We start from the raw sequence: 18,626 nt of genomic DNA on the forward strand, positions 1-18,626 counted from the left end.
GATATATCAGATGTCCGACTCCAATGTAACAATTTTGTCTTTGTGTAGCGATGTATTATCTGTCGAAATCCAATGTAACATTTTGTCTTTGTGTAGCGATGTATTATCTGTCGAAATCCAATGTAACATTTTGTCTTTGTGTAGCGATGTATTATCTGTGGGACTCCAATGTAACATTTTGTCTTTGTGTAGCGATATATCAGATGTCCGACTCCAATTTAACAATTTGGTTTTTGTATAGTGATGTATTATCTGTGGGACTCCGATGTAACATTTTGTCTTTGTGTAGCGATATATTAGATGTCCGACTCCAATGTAACAATTTGGTTTTTGTATAGTGATGTATTAAATGTGGGACTACAATGTAACATTTTGTCTTTTTGTAGCGATATATTAGATGTCGGATTCCAATGTTTCGCGATGTATTATCTAATAAGTGTAATATTTTGTTACTGTGGATTTATACATTATCTATTTGTCGCTTTAAATAATTATTAATTCCTGCTGTGTGATACATTACCGGGTTTAATATTGATACAACGACCTGCTTTGTTCCGTATTGGGGTTTCCTTGATTGGGTCATATCGTATGATGTGGGTATGTCTGATGTTGTCAGTACCGGCCCATCGCTATAAAAAAAAAATTTGTTCGTCAGTATCAAAATCTCATGATCGTCTTTTTCTTGTATGTATTTAGACCACATGGCCATAAAGAAACATGCTTGAAAAACACACATCCTATATCAATGAAAAAGATTATCAGACGGGCAGCAAAAGTCATGATAAAGACACCTTGTCAGATGGATAGCAAAAGTCATGATAGACACATCTTCTCTGGTGGATTGCAAAAGTAATGACAGACAAACATTATCAGACGAAGGCAAAAGTCATGATAGACACACCTTATCAGAGGTATAGCAAAAGTCATGATAGACACAAAAAGATAGACACACTTTATCAAATGTCATGATAGACACACTCATGATAGACACACCTTATCAGACGGAGGCAAAAGTCATGATAGACACATTCTATCAGATGGATAGCAAGAGTCATGATAGACACACCTTATCAAGCGGAGACAAAAATGAAGACACACCTTATCATGACACACACACCTTATCATGATGGATAGACACACCTTATCAGATGGATAGGAAAACTCATGATAGACACACCTTATCAGATGGATAACAAAAGTCGTGATAGACACACCTTATCAAATAGATAGCAAAAGTCATGATAGACAAACCTTATCAGATGGAGGCAAAAGTAATGATAGACACACCTTATCAGACGGAGGCAAAAATGATAGACACACTTTATCAGGATAGACAAAAGTCATGATATCAGACGGAGGCAAAAGTCATGATAGACAAACCTTATCAGATGGATAGCAAAAGTCTTGATAGACACACCTTATCAGATGGATAGCAAAAGTCATGATAGACACACCTTATCAGATGGATAGCAAAAGTCATGATAGACAAACCTTATCAGATGGATAGCAAAAGTAATGATAGACACACCTTATTATCAAATCGATAGCAAAACTGCAAAAGTCTGATAGACACACCTTAACAGATGGATAGCAAAAGTCATGATAGTAACACCTTATCAGATGGATAGCAAAAGTCATGATAGACACACATCATGATAGACACACCTTATCAGAAGGAGGCAAAAGTCATGATAGACACACCTTATCAGAGGTATAGCAAAAGTGATGATAGACAAACCTTATCAGATGGATAGCAAAATCATGATAGACACACATTGTCAGATGGATAGTAAAACTCATGATAGACACACCTTATCAGATGGATAGCAAAAGTCATGATAGACACACCTTATCAGATGGATAGCAAATGTCTTGATACACACACGTTATCAGATGCATAGGTGAACTCATGATAGACACCACCTTATCAGATGGATAGCAAAAGTCATGATAGACACACATTAACAGACTAAGACAAAAGTCTTGACAGACACACCTGATCAAATAGATAACAAAAGTCATGATAGACAAACCTTATCAAGCGGAGGCAAAAGTCATGATCAACATACCTTATCAGATGGATTGCAAAAGTTGTGATAGAAACACCTTATCAGATGAAGGCAAAAGTCATGATAGACACACATCCTTATCAGATGGATGCAAAAAGATAGACATAGCAAACATGATCACCTTATCAGATGGATAACAAAAGTCATGATAGACACACCTTATCAGATGGATAGCAAAAGTCATGATAGACACACCTTATCAAATAGATAACAAAAGTCATGATAGACACACCTTATCAGACAGATTCAAAAGTCATGATAGACCAACTATAAGAGACAGAGGCAAATGTCATGATAGACACACCTTATCAGATGGAAAGTAAAAGTCATGATAGACACACCTTATCAGATGGATAGCAAAAGTCATGATAGACAAACCTTATCAGATGGAGGCAAAAGTCATGATAGACAAACCTTATCAGATGGATAGCAAAAGTCATGATAGACACATTATCAGATGGATAGTAAAACTGATGATAGACACACCTTATCAAATGGATAGCAAAAGTCATGATAGACAAAAGTTCATGAATGGATAGCAAAAGTCATGATAGACACACCTTATCAGATGGATAGCAAATGTCTTGATACACACACCTTATCAGATGGATAGCAAAAGTCATGATAGACAAACAGATGGATAGCAAAAGATGATAGACACACACCTTATAGACACCAGATGGATAGATAGACAAAAGTCATGATAGACACACCTTATCAGATGGATAGCAAAAGTCATGATAAAAAGACCTGATCACATGGATAGCAAATGTCTTGATACACACACTTTGTCAGATGGAGGCAAAAGTCATGATAGACACACCTTAACAGAGATATAGCAAAAGTAACTATAGACACACATTATCAAACGGAGCCAAGAGTGATGATAGACACACCTTATCAAATGGTTAGCAAAAGTCATGATAGACACACCTTATCAGATGGGAGCAAAAGTCATGATAGCAAAAGTCACACACACCTTATCAGATGGATAGCAAAAGTCATGACAGACAGACCTTATCAGATGGATAGCAAATGTCATGATAGACACACCTTATCAGATGGATAGCAAAAGTCATGATAGACACACCTTATCAGACGGATAGCAAAAGTCATGATAGACACACCTTATCAGATGGATAGCAAATGTCAAGAGTGATGATAGACACACCTTATCAGACGGAGGCAAAAGTGATGATAGACACCTTATCAGATGGATAGCAAATGTCTTGATAGACACACCTTATCAGACGGAGGCAAAAGTCATGATAGACACACCTTATCAGATGGATAGCAAAAGTCATTATAGACACGCCTTATCAGACGGAGGCAAAAATGATGATAAACACACCTTATCAGATGGATAGCAAAACTCATGATAGACACACCTTGTCAGACGGATAGAAAAAGTCATTATAGACACACCTTATCAGATGGATAGCAAAAGTCATGATAGACACACCTTATCAGATGGATAGCAAAAGTCATGATAGACACACCTTATCAGATGGATAGCAAAAGTCATGATAGACACACCTTATCAGATGGATAGCAAAAGTCATGATAGACACACCTTATCAGATGGAGAACAAAATCATGAAAAGTCATGATAGACACACCTTATCAAATAGATAGGCAAAAGTCATGATAGACAAACCTTATCAGATGGATAGCAAAAGTCATGATAGACACATTATCAGATGTATAGCAAAACTCATGATAGACACACCTTATCAGATGGATAACAAAATTCATCATAGACACACCTTATCAGACGGAGGCAAAAGTCATGATAGACACACCAGATCAGATGGATAGCAAAGGTCTTAATACACACACCTTATCAGATGGATAGGAAAACTCATCATAGACACAACTTATCAAATGGATAGCAAAAGTCATGATAGACACACCTTATCAGACGGATAGAAAAAGTCATTATAGACACACCTGATCAAATAGATAGCAAAAGTCATGATAGACACACCCTATCAAATAGATAACAAAAGTCATGATAGCCAAACCATATCAGATGGATAGCAAAAGTCATGATAGACATACCTTATCAAATGGATATCAAATGTCTTGATACACATACCTTATCAGATGGATAACGAAAAAGTCATGATAGACACACCTTATCAGATGGATAGCAAATGTCTTGATACACACACCTTATCAGATGGATAGCAAAAGTCATGATAGACACACCTTATCAGATGGATAGCAAAAATCATGATAGACACACCTTAACAGATGGATAACAAAATCATGATAGTAAGACCTTATCAGATGGATAGCAAAAGTCATGATAGACACACCTTATCAGACGTATAGAAAAAGTCATGATAGACACACCTAATCAGACGGATTCAAAAGTGATGATAGACACACTTTATCAGAAGGAGGAAATATCATGATAGATTCAACTTATCAGACGGAGGCAAAAGTCATGATAGACACACCTTATCAGATGGATAGCAAAATTCATCATAGACACACCTTATCAGACGGATAGAAAAAGTCATTATAGACACACTTTATCAGACGGATAGCAAAAGTCATGATAGACACACCTTTTCTGTGATAGAATCAGATGGATGCAAATTATCCGTCCCTACACCCACAGGAGAGGAACATTGTAACAAAGGTAAGTATTCCATGAATATTAGAAAAAGAGAAAATAAGGAAAGATAAACATCACGAGACAAAGGCACATATTGCGTAGCAATTGCAATTCCCGTGAGAGGAAATGGTGCAAAAATTGGGACATAAATGAAAAATGCAAAATGATGTAAGATGAATATGATTAGAAGGGACAAATATTCCGGAATGTGTTCATCAAAGTTTGAAAGAAAAGTGTGCCTAGAGGGAGTCAAGTATCCCTACACAATTGTAACATGATACTGTTTAAAGGAAAAAATATTAGACGGATAATTCCAAATATAATTAGTTGAATTTAATTTTAACTTTGTACTATACGTCAAAGTGAAGTACCTTTTCTTATCAGATATAATTGTTTGTTTGGTTTCGTTTTTTAATGAAGAATATCGATACGAACTTAAAATCGTTTTCAGATCTGAACAATAGATCCAAGAGGAATCTTGGCGTCCAACATTGTTTGATCTTTATAAGCTCTTTGACCGTTGGATCTTTTCCCCTGTTTTGTCTGATTTGGGTCTCAATGATAAGACATTTGAAAAGTCATTCGCTTCGCAGAAACAGTAATGATAATCTTTACCTGTTAAATGAAAAATGGTAGTCATTTCATTTCTTCTGATCAGTCCCAAAATCAAACGGGAACAAGGAGAAATCAACGGGAACATGAGTATGAAATTTGAGAGATATCAATTCATTACTTCTTCAGTTCTTCTTAAGAAGTAGCAATAACAATCTTTACAAGGCAAAATCTATGATAGCTTCCTGCCAGCCATTTTGTTTTTATGGTCAGTCCCAAACTCAAACAGGCACAATTAGGACTCTAAAGGAACTTATTCATCAAATTTGAGAAAGATCTCTACAGTAGTTCTCACGAAATAGTGATAACAAAATCCAAGGTTGCTGTATGTGGGCCATTTTTTTTCCTGATCAGTGCCAAAATCAAGCAGGCACAACTAGTGATCGAGGGAGGCATTTACATGATATTTGAGAAAGATTTTCGCTGTGGTTCCCAAGAATAGCGAAAACAAACTTTCAAAGTCAAAATCCAAGGTAGCCACATGTCGGCCATTTAGTTTTTCTTATCAGTCCCAAAATTAGACGAGCACAACTAAGGACCACAAAAACCTGCATATGAAGTTTGTGAGAGATCAATTTATTACTTTTCAAGACATAGCTATAACAAAAGTTGTTTACAGACAGACGGAAATATTGAAAATATTCCACGACAGGAACACATAACTATCAGAGGGAATCTTCATTTGACAAACACAAAGACGTGAGAAGGAAGGGAAACCCCGAAAGATAGTAAAATATTCCGTGAACAGCACATAATATTGTTAAAGAGAAGCATAGTAAGGTTGAGATAAATATTACGTTACAGGTACACAATATCTTTCTGCATAAAAGTGAGAATGGATCAACAGGCATACCAAATTAAAAACACGTTCAAGAGAATTTTGAATTTCAAACCATGAAAGGTGATAGACGTCCACATGCCCCGATCTTGTTGGTTAGGTTAAATAATCCACCAGTGGCCTCAGTGGCGCCGAAAAACTCCACGATCCAAGGTATGTTGAAGCGTTTCTGGAACTCTATCCAAATATCTTGCCTAAGACCGTTACCATAGGCCACTCGAATCTTATGGAATGGATCAAGTGGGGTCTGTAATTTTAAACAAAATATCCCAGAGCAATCTTGACGACCATCTTCGTTTCATCTTATATGCTCTTTGGAAGTTGAATTTTTCCCTTCTTTGTTTTGCTCTAAATGATAAGACATTTGAACATTCCGTTACAGAAATACCGATGATAATCTTTACCTGCTAAATCCACAATGATCACCTGGTAGCCATTTATTCTGATCAGTCCCAGAATCTAACCAGCACAAGGAGACACCAAAGGGAACATACGTATGAAATCTGAGAGATATCCATTCAGTACTTATTTATAAATAGCAATAACAATCCTTACTAGGCAAAATCCAAGACGCCTACCCTCGGCCATTTTTTTCCGGTCAGTCCCAAACCCAAACAGGCAGGAACCTATATGAAATTTTAAAAGAGGCCACCGCTTGTTGGACTTTTTGCTTTTTTCTGATTAGTACAAAAATCAAACAAGCACAACTAGGTATCAAGGAAAGCATACATAGGAAAATTAAGAAAGTTCTATAGATTAGTTCTCAAGAAACAGCGACAACATATTTGCAAAGATCAAATCTAAGATGTCTGTCTGTTGGTCACTTTCTGATCAGTCTCAAAAACAAACAGGTAAAACTAGGTACCAAAGGGAACCAACATATAAAATAAAAAAAAAAGATCTATCAAGTACTTCTCAAAAATAGCGATCACAAACTGTCAAAGTCAACATCCAAGATGGCCACCATAAGGCGAATTTGCTTATCTGATCAGACCCATAATAGCACAGGCACAACTATAGGTCGAGGCGAACCTACATATGAAATTTGAGAAAGATCCATGTCTCATTTTTCAAGAAATAGCGATAACAAACTTCATTGAAAAAAAAAATCAAAAGATTGCTGCCTATCGGCCATCTTGTCTTTTTGTCAATCCCAATATCAATCAGGCACATCTAGGGACCAAGGGAAACCTACATTTGCATTTGAGAAAGATCCATTCAGTTTTTTTCTCAATTAATAGCCATAACAAAAATTGCTTACGGACGACGGAACGAATTGAATAGCGAACCATCTGATGATGGCGGGTTAAAAATAGGCAGTACTCTGTTTATTTCAATCTTAAATTTTGTACTTGTTTCCATGACCCTACATTGATTAGATTGTTTGTTTTGCATTAAGCATTATCAACGACCTCTTGGATGAAGGAACAGCTGATACCTGCAGTTCAATTCATATATTGTATCGAGATCTTTATACTTAGATCTTATTCTACTGAATCATGATCATTAAAAGACGGATTATGTTGTAGAAGCGTTTAGGTCCTATACTGAACAGCATAAAAGAGGCCTTTAATACGCTATCCAGAAAAAAAACTGGTTTTGTTTTGTTTAACAAGAACCTTACAATTTGGCTTTTTTCTTGTATCTGTAGTGCCAGAGTGACATAAAAAAGATTTTGCCTATTTCCTGTGTCTGCCGTGCCAGAGGCAAAATTGAGTAAAACTGATGTTTTCATCGAGTGCCAGAAGGACAAAGCTGGGCAAGTTTTAAAAAATAAATAATAATGCTAGAGTGACAGAGGGGAGACTGGACCGATTCAAGGCGTCTTTAAGTGTTAGAATGGTGAAGGGCAGATTGGACCGATTCAATTTGTCTCTTAGTGTTAGAGTGGTAAAGGTCAGACTGGACCGATTCAATGTATCTAAGTGTTAGCGTGGTAAAGGGCAGACTGGACCGATTCCATGTGTCTTAGTGTTAGAGTGGTAAAGGGCAGACTGGACCGATTCAATGCGTCTAAGTGTTAGAGTGGTAAAGGGCAGACTGTACCGATTCAATGTGTCTAAGTGTTAGAGTGGTAAAGGGCAGACTGGACCGATTCAATGCGTCTAAGTGTTAGAGTGGTAAAGGGCAGACTGGACCGATTCAATGTGTCAAAGTGTTAGAGTGGTAAAGGACAGGCTGGACCGATTTAATGTGTCTAAGTGTTCGAGTGGTAAAGGGCAGACTGGACCGATTCAATGCGTCTAAGTGTTAGAGTGGTAAAGGGCAGACTAGACCGATTCAATGTGTCAAACTGTTAGAGTGGTAAACGGCATGCTGGACCGATTTCATGTGTCATCATATCCTTAAGAATTTGAATATTACTGAAATTTATAGCCGATTTCCTAATAGAGTAACAATAGATTTTCCAGTATATCATGTTGTTATTTTGCCTCTAGAAAACACGACTGTGTAACAAAATCAGTGCCGAATGATGTCAGCATTTTACACCGTCTACGGTTCGCCAGTGATGCTAAGGAAGTGTTAAAACTTAGGAGACGATTAAGGGAGATAACAATTGGTCTAAATAAATGGCAAAATATACATCGGTTGGTGTGTTGGTAACATAGTTGAATAAATGTCATTAAATTCAAATATAGGTTGATTTCAAAAGAATGTCAAGTACATGTGCATATTACCAAATACGCCATTATTTGAATGAAGAATACGAAGCATGCAAGTAAACCAGAGCTCCATCAAATTTATCTAAGTTAGCTATATTGCAACAAGTATTTAACGTACCTCTGGGAGAGCTAGAATGTAACGGAAAAGTTCTCCGATGTATTGTATTACCGTCACATCGTGTAGCCGACAGTCCTCAAAGAACTGACTGGCAGAAAACTTTTTACGTAACACCATGGTAGCCCCTGGAAGTTAGACAGACGAAGATTATAGAGTGTTTACATATTACTGATTTTCGAAATCAAAAGCGATTTTCATTTCGCTATTTCCAGCCTGCATGGGGATTATAGCAGAGTTATATCTCCATCATCACTATCATGGAATTATTTACCTTCATCACCTACACAAATATCAATATAAATTGCACATTGGCAACTAGTACACAACTTATTGGCGTTTTTACGGGGTTTATTCAACGATTTGAAGTATTTACATTTAAAACAGACGTAAGTAGATCACGTCTCCTCTCACAGCTCACTATTGACGTCTCTTTACCAAACTTTTACAGATATTACAGATACCAAATGCCAATATGCGCCCGCAAGTGTTCAAATAAGGCACCAATGAAAACATGTGTCTCGCACAAAGACGACACTACATTGAGGTATTGTCACTGGTCATTGATAATACAGTTGCTATGGTTTCACAACTTTCGTATGAGCTGTTAAAAATTGTTTCATTAATGGTTTATACTCAGTAAAATTAAATTTAAAAACAGCAGGCGGTAGTGATAACGTTTTCTGTGCGGCACGATCTGCGTTTTCATTGCATGATATCTCCTTGTTTCCAGGAGCCCAGCAAAAAGCAATACGAAAATTATTGACAAGGCCATGATATAGATTTTATGCATTACGACTGAAAATATTTTCGATATTTCTATTGCTAAGACAGTGTAGTACAGAAAGAGTCTGAATGGATAACTGTTTCATATTGTCTAAATTTAAATCCATTTTCATTCACCCAAATTTAAGTCGATTCAAACATTGTTGTGGTTGTCTTTCGATGATATCCATATGCTTAGATAAATAGCATATAATAAAGTCATTGGTATAATGAGCACTCTCCATTGACGAGGTAACGTTTTGTCAATACTGTTAATTTTAAGTCCAAAAAGTGGAACCGAAAGAATGCCACCGTGTGGTACACCCATTTCCTGCTGGTGGTTTCATTCCAGACTTGAAATACTCTATTTGATAGAAAAATTTAAATAAAATTTGATAGATTACCTCTAAAATCTACAGATCTATCATTATGCATTATATCAACGTTGTGTTGTAAACGTTTTCCAAATCGAAGAAAAAAACAACGAAGTGCTCCTTCCTGAGGAAAGCCTCATGCACAAAGGTTTCAAATGTAACCAAATGATCGTTGGTACCTCGCAAAGATCTAAAAACGCAGTTGCCTTTTCCATGAATTGGGGATATTACCCGATCTAAAATTCTAATTAAACTATCAAGAGGTTTTCTAATGAAAACGCTGGTAGATGTTTTAGGAACTGATATTGAATCATCAGTTGCCGTTGCAGAGTCATGTGGTTTTAACGATTCTAGAAGTTCTAGCATTTGAATCGTTTGTTTAAAGTTTCATTGTTTTTTCGGAAGAGAAATTTGTTCTTTTTCACGAATGGTCTTAAATAATTGGTTTTGTTAGAATGATTACTTGCACACATTTTTTTAAAAAAGCAGACCATTAAAGAATTTGCAACATCAAATTTCGATGTGACTAATTTTCCATTTGTTTTCAGATGTTCCTTTATTTTGAATGATATTTTACCGCTGATTCGTTTAATCATATCCCATACCTTTTTGGTGGAAATTTACTCGGACACATAAGATCTCCAATACATTTTTATGTAAGCGCATAGCACGACGGGCTTTTGCCCTGATGATTGTATTGTCGTTTAAGTTATCGCTTGTGGGATTGATTTTGAATTTGCTTAAAAACGGTTTTCCTATTCTTAGTAGTGTTATCACAATCTTCATTTATCCCAGGTTTCTTGTGTTTTCTTTTGGATTTTGGTATACATTCTTCGGCTATCTCAAGAAGATCGGTAGTAAAGGATTCGATCGGGTCTTCTTAATTCAGTAAATCAAAGGTGTTGAGTATTTTGGTACCCAGATGTACTTTGGTATACATTGGAAAGTGATCGGTTCCATAGAAATCGTCATGGACCATCCATGCGAAATCTTTCAATGTTTTCAACTTTTGTTCTTCTGTCATTAGATTCCGGTGAACCCCAACGGTTGTAATGACCATTGAATTCATCCAAAAGTGTGAATAGGAGAGGCAGTAGTGATAGAAGTTCGTCTAGTGGGTTGTACGTAAAATCCGAGTTTGGAGGGAGATATATAGAGCATTCTCGAAGCTGTCTGGAGGTCTGTATTTAATGGTATATTTCTATGAGGAAATAGGTTGTCAACCAGGATATCAACTCTATCGGTTGCTTTGTTGCTTAAAGGACCGAAGCAATTTTACAATGACTATTTTCTGACATTGATATCTTTCGTCTCTGCTGAGCGTTTCTTGGAGACATATAACACTAGGGGTTATATTCTGGAGAGGCAAAATTCATCAATATTGGACCGAAGACCTCTTCAATTCCATTGGATTATTGTATTATTTACTAAGATAAATAGAGATAAGTGGGGGACCATTGAACTACTTCTTTAACATAGCTGGTTTGACAGCTTTAAAGAAAATCTTGGAGGATTTGGAAGTAGCTACCTGGTACCCCTTATTCTCCAGGGAGCCGAATTCATTGAAGGTGTGAATTGGATCATCAGACCTTTTCTTCTTTCGTTCTGACGAAATTTGATTTTTTTTTTCCTTTGGTTCACTTTTCCCCTTTTAATTCGAACTGGCTTTGATAAGGATTGAGGTGTCTGACTTTGTTTAGATGATGATGGCGATGGCCGTGATGACTGTGTTGAAGAAGACTTTAATGCAGCAGGCCGTAGGTCACAATAACTTACACACTATTTCAGTCTGTGTTCCTGCATCACATATCTGTGTAGCAGCATCACGGGTCTGCATGGTCGTAATACCAGCCTTTGCACCACTGGCCTAGGATGGACCTGACACTGGCGTTTCAACAATCTTCCTTCGTGGCCTACAACTTTGCACACATTCCCTGTTCCTTGCAGCTATCAGAATGATGTCCGAGTTTCTGGCAACTGAAACATCGTAGTGGATTTTAGATATGATATACACATCCACACCAACACTTTCGACGTCAACTTTTACACTTTTTGGTAAAATTGGAGTGTTAAAAGTAAGCATGAAAGTGTTGGTATCTCGGATGTTGCCATCTCGCTTCACCCTGATTTGTTTAACATGGTTGACCTATTGTTTTTCATTAGAGTAACTGAGTTTGACAACCTGCACAGCTCTGTTAAAAACCTTGTCATTCCTTAGAGGTTCAAGGCCTTTGCAAGGAGTTCGCCAGATCGCAGACACTACCTACGGTACGAATCTCCGGTTCACAAGTGCAAAGGATACACAGGTCGTATACTCGAAAAACTAGTACTCTCTCGATTGACTCTTAAACCGCTGCCTTCTGGGATACAACTGTAAAATAAAATCCGCAAAAGTAGATGGGCAGACAGTTGAGTGAAATGAAAAGGAAAATTTGTACAGTTAAGACATATAGTTGACCAAGGGTTTTGCATGACCAGCCGATCGATCAATGAGTGCCGCAATAATCACCCGTCTTAACGATAGAGGCCAAAGTGATGCACTGGGGGAAGGCCATGTCAGATTGCTTCAGAATAAAGCGCAAACCACATAACTGCCCCTTAACCACCAGGATCCTTTCTCCCAGTACTAACGGGACGCATCCCATGGCAAACAGGTTGTTCCTTTTAGTTGACTTTTTCCACATGCAGTAGAACACCGTGGATATATTCTAACCAATATCTGCAGGGGACGATACACAACTATCAGCATACAAAATAAATTATTAGACATTGGTGTGTTCCATACAATAGCCCGGAAGATGAATAAACCAGTTAACATGAAAGTAGTCCTCCGTGTAATATATCTCGTATGTCTCTCCCAACACGACGAAATAATACATACATGACAAAACTATATATCCATATTGGAGATACATACAAACCGCACAAAGTCTGAAAAAAAATATTTGGACCCTTTTTTGTCCCAAACGAAAGACGTGTATCACACATGTTTGCTGTAGCAACCTCCCCTTGCAAAGTCCAATTCAAAGCAGTAGCAAAATTGTAGGATGATTAGACCCAAAGCTAAGGAAAGGAAAACTACAGAACTAAGGTCCACCATAGAAGAAACAATTCGATACCTTCCTGATCAAGGTTTTTGAGTTTCCTCACTCAAAAATCATTACTACGTTGGTGAAAAAAAAAACGGGGATTCTGCCTATCTGATTGTATAGCCGTATACAATGTCCATGGACGTTTAGAGTTTATAGATCGCGAGGTGCGAAGCTCCGGTTATTTCGACGGGACGGATTCACCCGAACCCTGAATAAATTGTCGATGTGTGTCCTTTACTCTTACAATGTTTCTCATCACTTCTGTCCGCTTCGATGAAATTTGCAGCATTTAAGAGTCCGTTCGAGTTCTTGTATTTCTGTCTAAATGTCGTCGGTACGAAATAAAGGTGTGTGAGATCCTGGCTCGCGGAGAGAAAACATGATTGCATCGGAGTGTTTATCTCTGGTACTCACTAACACCGCTTCGATTTGCAAGCAACTCTCAGCAGATAATCTTTTAAATGTTCTGAGGTTTTTCTCGGCCATTTCTGTCGCAGAGATTCGATTTATCATCTCGTTGATCGCAAAAGCAAATGTATGGTATTGTAATATGCAGTGGGCAAAGAAAGCATGGCGGCAAAACAGGATAGTTCCTCTAAATATACTTTATCCTAAAATATTACTTACCTTTCATGTCACAGTTAGAATTAGGTCATAAAGATATATAAACACCTGTGTTCAATGTGTTGCAGAGACAGAGTAGTGAAGCCGCGCTGTGGTACAGCGGTGTGACGATGTATACTATATCAGTGGTATTAAAATCGAACATGCTATAGGTAACCGATGTTCTGATCGACTTAGCATGGTTGATGATCGCTGGTTTAGGAAGTCCTGCAATACAGTATGCTAAAATGTGATAAAGGCCTTGCAAAATAGATCGATTCGAATTATCATTGATGTAATAAACAGGATACAATGCATTATGTTCCAATTTCAGAACAACGGGAAAGTAAAAGTTAAAACAGAACCTTGAAACATTTACACACAAAACAAATTTATCTTCAGTATATTGCAGGTGGATGTCTATGTTCTGAGACTTTGGAAAACTTTAAGCATATTTTTGTAGACAATACTTGCATAATTACACGTTCAGCTTTCCCGAAACCTATATTTACACCATATATAGCGGTATGATAAACAAATAGGTAAATGTAGGTAAATGTAGCTCGTATGTATTTAGATCTTTAAAAGACTTCTCAATAATAAAATGGTGGCGGCTATTGAAATTGTTTGTTTAACATCAGTGGATGAAGGGCCTTGACCTATACTCTTGGGTCCAATGTGTTGTGACATTAAAATATCTTTCCCAACATTGAGGTATTGAGATTGTAAGTCGTAGAACAGTTGAGCAATTTAGGCATACTTTGCCTCATGCATGTATAGTTCTTTATTGTCAGATGACTGCTAATGTCCGTCGGCCTCTTTGTTTTTTATTTCAGAAATAGTTCAAACTTAGTTTATACTATAAATATAAGATGACAGTTAGACCAGATGTACATATTGACCTCAACTTAAGCCAGGGGCTAATGGGCGGGGACAAACTGAGTCAAACTGACTGAAACTTCACAATGTTCATCTTTTTAATACTCAATAACGTAGAACCAAATACTCGTCGTGGATGGAACTATCTTTAGACGCTTTACATAAATTGTGCATTTCATGGACCAAGGGTTTCGCGTATCCGCTTTGGGATGGGGTTAAAATTTACTATATTGTATAAAGGAAAATAGCATTTTCCAGAATAATTTGTTTATTTTCTTTCATAAATAGTCCAACCGTGGTTACAACCTTCAGTAGTAACAGATGACAGGATGATGCGATGAACACATTGACCTCGACTGACCCCATGGGCTGATGGACAAGGCTAACTTTGGTCAAATTGACAAACATTTCCTGCTTTTCATTGATGGAAGAATTTGTATAAGAAAATACCATTTTTGAGATTGTTAGAGCAGTCAATGTTTTGCACAGTTTACATTTGCATTATGTTACAAGGTATTTTTTTAACACATTCATTTCTATGTCATGTTACAAAAAGCATTGTAACTTAGGTGACCGTTAAGACCCTTGGGTCTTTCATTTAAATTCTGTTGACCAATCTTGATTTCATCAATCTGTTCTTATCAGTATAAAATTTATCACTTAAGGCCCTTACATCAATGGCGAGTCATAGACAGACGAAAAACTGTGTGGTGCAGTTCAACTAGCTATTTTTTTATACTGCACCATGCTTTAAATTTGCACTGGACTGTGCTATCCTCTAATGTGTCTGCAATCCTTCATGTTTACACCATTTTATTCAAAACTCGTAGTGTAGCGATTCAGAAATTAATGAAATATCATACCTCAATGGGCTTACCTGTTGTTCCTGACGTGTATATAAAACACATCGGCGATTTTAAAGTCACGTGTGATCGGGTTGACTTACACACGTTCACTGGTAGCATGCGTAACAAGGCGTCATCGAATGAAAGTAGGCCCCGTGGTAAGCTTGTCTGACCCTTCCCCATGACGTAGGTAGGTATGTCCTGAAAGTCGTCTATGATCTCCATAACCGACTCTAACAGTTCGTCGCCTGTAAGGATAGGAAGCTTTGTTATGATCAGAATGCCAGCCCATCGAAATTTAGAGAGCATACACCCTATTGGTCCTTTAGAATGCACACCTAATTGGTATGCATTGTTTATTCACTTCTACTGATAAAATGCAGAAGCACCTTTAAAACAACGAAAACAACAATTTTCCTTGCACATTTTTTCTTTATTCTATTAAACTTACTGTAGCAGTAGGTATGTAAATATCGTTTGACAAGCATTAGTGAAACATCGAATTTCCCCCTTTTTACAGCATGTTAGATTACAACTGCCGTTTTCTCCAACTACATTCCGAGAAAAGTAAAATACTCAAAAAAGGTGCTGTGAAATATTCATAAGTCATACTTTCTCATAGCATTGAAATAAAATTTGAAGTTAAGAGCTATTCTAATCGGTTGCCTCAGACTTTAAAATATGATCAGGTATTAAAGCCCCTGGAATATATTTGTGACATTGGGCACTAGTAATGTAAACAGTACATACCCTGCCCTATTATGATAATTTTAGCATTGCTGGTTTTAAGAGAGTGCAGGAGTGGTTTCCCCGACAAGTGATAGTTGATGAAGGCATTAGATAGTCCAACTTTTAACAAACCTACAACAAATTATAACATACGTAACATCTTACGACACCTAATCAATTTTATGTCCAATATTATATCATTGCTTTCAATATTGTAAATCATTGTTTCTCAACCTTTTTGAAATTTTTGTGTCAAGATGACATATTTTACGAGTTTTTGTATTATTTAGAACATTTCTCCTACACATTCTTTATAATGATGCGTATATGGCTTCCGCTAAGTCGTAAAGTCAAATTCAAACAGTTGATAATAGTAATAAAGAATCTAGACATAACGACGAAGAACAATATCAATGCTTGAACATACTGGATATTTTGCTTGCCTAATAAAGTCCAAACGAAAGCTGCTTCGTTATATATCATTGTAGCTACAGTAGCGTTTTGGTCAAGGTTCCAAGTCAGAGCGAGATTAGCCACTCGGTTGGCCATGTCGTTCACCTGCTCGTAGCTATACTTTTTGTTCTCGTGGATAATGAGCGCTTTCTTAGGATTCCTTGCAACATGCTCTTCAAACACGTCCACTAGAAATTTTCCGGACAGGATTTTCTCTCCTACTTGGCTTTGAATTTGGTACAGTTTTCGTAACGTCTGCAACGTACAAGGATAAAGAAAATAACCACGTTTACTCCAATGTACGCAAACAGCAACAAAGAGCATAAAATACAAACTCTATGCTCAAACAAACGCCCCATTTAACGACGGTAAAACACCAAAAAGGAAGATTAGCATAATGACAGTTATATGATCTTAGCACTATCTCCCTTAACTTAATAGTTTGGCTCTTTTTCGTCCTCGCTGTTTCTCCCTCTCGTAACTTGGAGATTGTCGGTGAAAAGACAAGGTATAACATAATTGACGTTGAGGACTACTTAAAATCATAGATAAACTTGCTTTCACATTGGAAAATTCGACTGGGTCATGTTACCAATTGAGGCCTAGCCGAAATCTGTTTACACAAAGGAGTATTTCACAAGTACCTTTGAAACATGAACATTCTGGAATATTAGCCACTGCATGTATTTCCTCAACTTTCTACAAATTACGCATTATTACATGTTATTAGAGTATTTTCGTCATTAATCCAAACAAATACCTACGTTTACCTACTCGTTTTTATTTCCATTTCCATTTAAACTCTAGAGAAGTAAACTTGATATCAAAGAACGTTGGAAATCTGTTCCTCGACAACTGTATTTGGACTCATAAAACAATTAAGAAAGATGAGAGAGTAAGTGGGGTATATCTTTTAAGTGAGAATGACGCTGTTTGTACCAGAAAACGTTGTTTGTGTTCGTTGCGATTATTTGTCCGGCGAAAAATAAAAGTGTTTGTGAGAAAATGTTTGTGATGGAAAATGAAAGGTTTTGTGGAGCTGACTGAAAGATAAATGTGTTTGGGGATCCCTTTTTTGTATGACGTTTTTTTAAAGAATGAGTTTTTTTGTCGGAGTTGGGAGAATGAGGATTTATGCTGAGAAACGTGCGCATGTATTTCAAGAAAAAGATATGTCGAAAAAGTACGTGTATGCGTTTCTTGACTCTTAGCCAGCTAGACCAAACAGTAATAGGACTTTGGTTACATCTAGATTATTTTGACAGCTTTGCAATTACCAAATGATCAGAACTGAATGACATATTGATCTAAATATACTGAAATTGTGTTGAAATCGCCTTACCATGATATCATACCCTATATATGGAAATATTGTCCTCCATGTCAGAAGGCCTGTTGTCGCTGTCCCAACCAACGTTCCGAGGGCGATTTCCTTCGGTTTCGGCATCGTAGTTCCGAATTTAGATAACGCTCGTTCTTATCCAAATCTGTTGACCCCTATATAAATGTGAAAATGATTATTCATTTGATCTATCATCGTTTTTAAAATCATTTTTGTGTCGCAATTTATAAACTAATGGCCGGTCGTATCAACGTGAAGGTGAACTAACAGATGTTGTTCTGTAAATTGTTACAGATTTAATGTTCTGTCGTTTGTAGAAAAAGAATTTCTTGCGATTTATAGATCATGTATTTAAAACAATTGTCCTAAGAATTTACTTTGTTGTCTCCTCTGATGCTCTAGTATAAAATGATTCATTGTGCTACATACTTATTTGATAAAATCGATAAAGCAAATAAATTACCCAAAATAAATATAAAAGTCGGAGTGTGACTGGTATAAATAGAGAAAGATGATTGATCAAACAGATCAAATAGCAAACCCATTTGTCATAGCTTACAGTCGGTCGCTCCTGTCTTCTGTCTGTCTCTCGAGATTTATTTTTGGATACTGATATCACGT

At 36.9% G+C, this 18,626-nt stretch overlaps 1 protein-coding gene across 1 annotated transcript in view; it reads right to left on the reverse strand.

Moving 5' to 3' along the window:
• LOC132564525 (long-chain fatty acid transport protein 2-like) overlaps nt 1-18,110 on the reverse strand; it is a 40,386-nt gene extending 22,276 nt beyond the window's left edge. Inside the window, exons 1-8 of the mRNA XM_060229179.1 lie at nt 18,006-18,110; nt 16,654-16,918; nt 16,232-16,342; nt 15,514-15,729; nt 13,827-13,985; nt 8,927-9,051; nt 6,201-6,392; nt 521-629 (exon numbers count right to left, since the gene is read on the reverse strand). Coding sequence (XP_060085162.1) covers nt 521-629; nt 6,201-6,392; nt 8,927-9,051; nt 13,827-13,985; nt 15,514-15,729; nt 16,232-16,342; nt 16,654-16,918; nt 18,006-18,110 — 1,282 coding nt within the window. The remainder of the gene's footprint in view (nt 1-520; nt 630-6,200; nt 6,393-8,926; nt 9,052-13,826; nt 13,986-15,513; nt 15,730-16,231; nt 16,343-16,653; nt 16,919-18,005) is intronic.
• Between the last annotated feature and the right edge of the window lie 516 nt (nt 18,111-18,626).

This window comes from Ylistrum balloti, unplaced genomic scaffold (assembly GCF_031769215.1).
Source record: "Ylistrum balloti isolate Yb309-2 unplaced genomic scaffold, AGI_CSIRO_Ybal_v1 Utg372356, whole genome shotgun sequence".
In the NCBI taxonomy this organism is placed as follows: domain Eukaryota; kingdom Metazoa; phylum Mollusca; class Bivalvia; order Pectinida; family Pectinidae; genus Ylistrum; species Ylistrum balloti.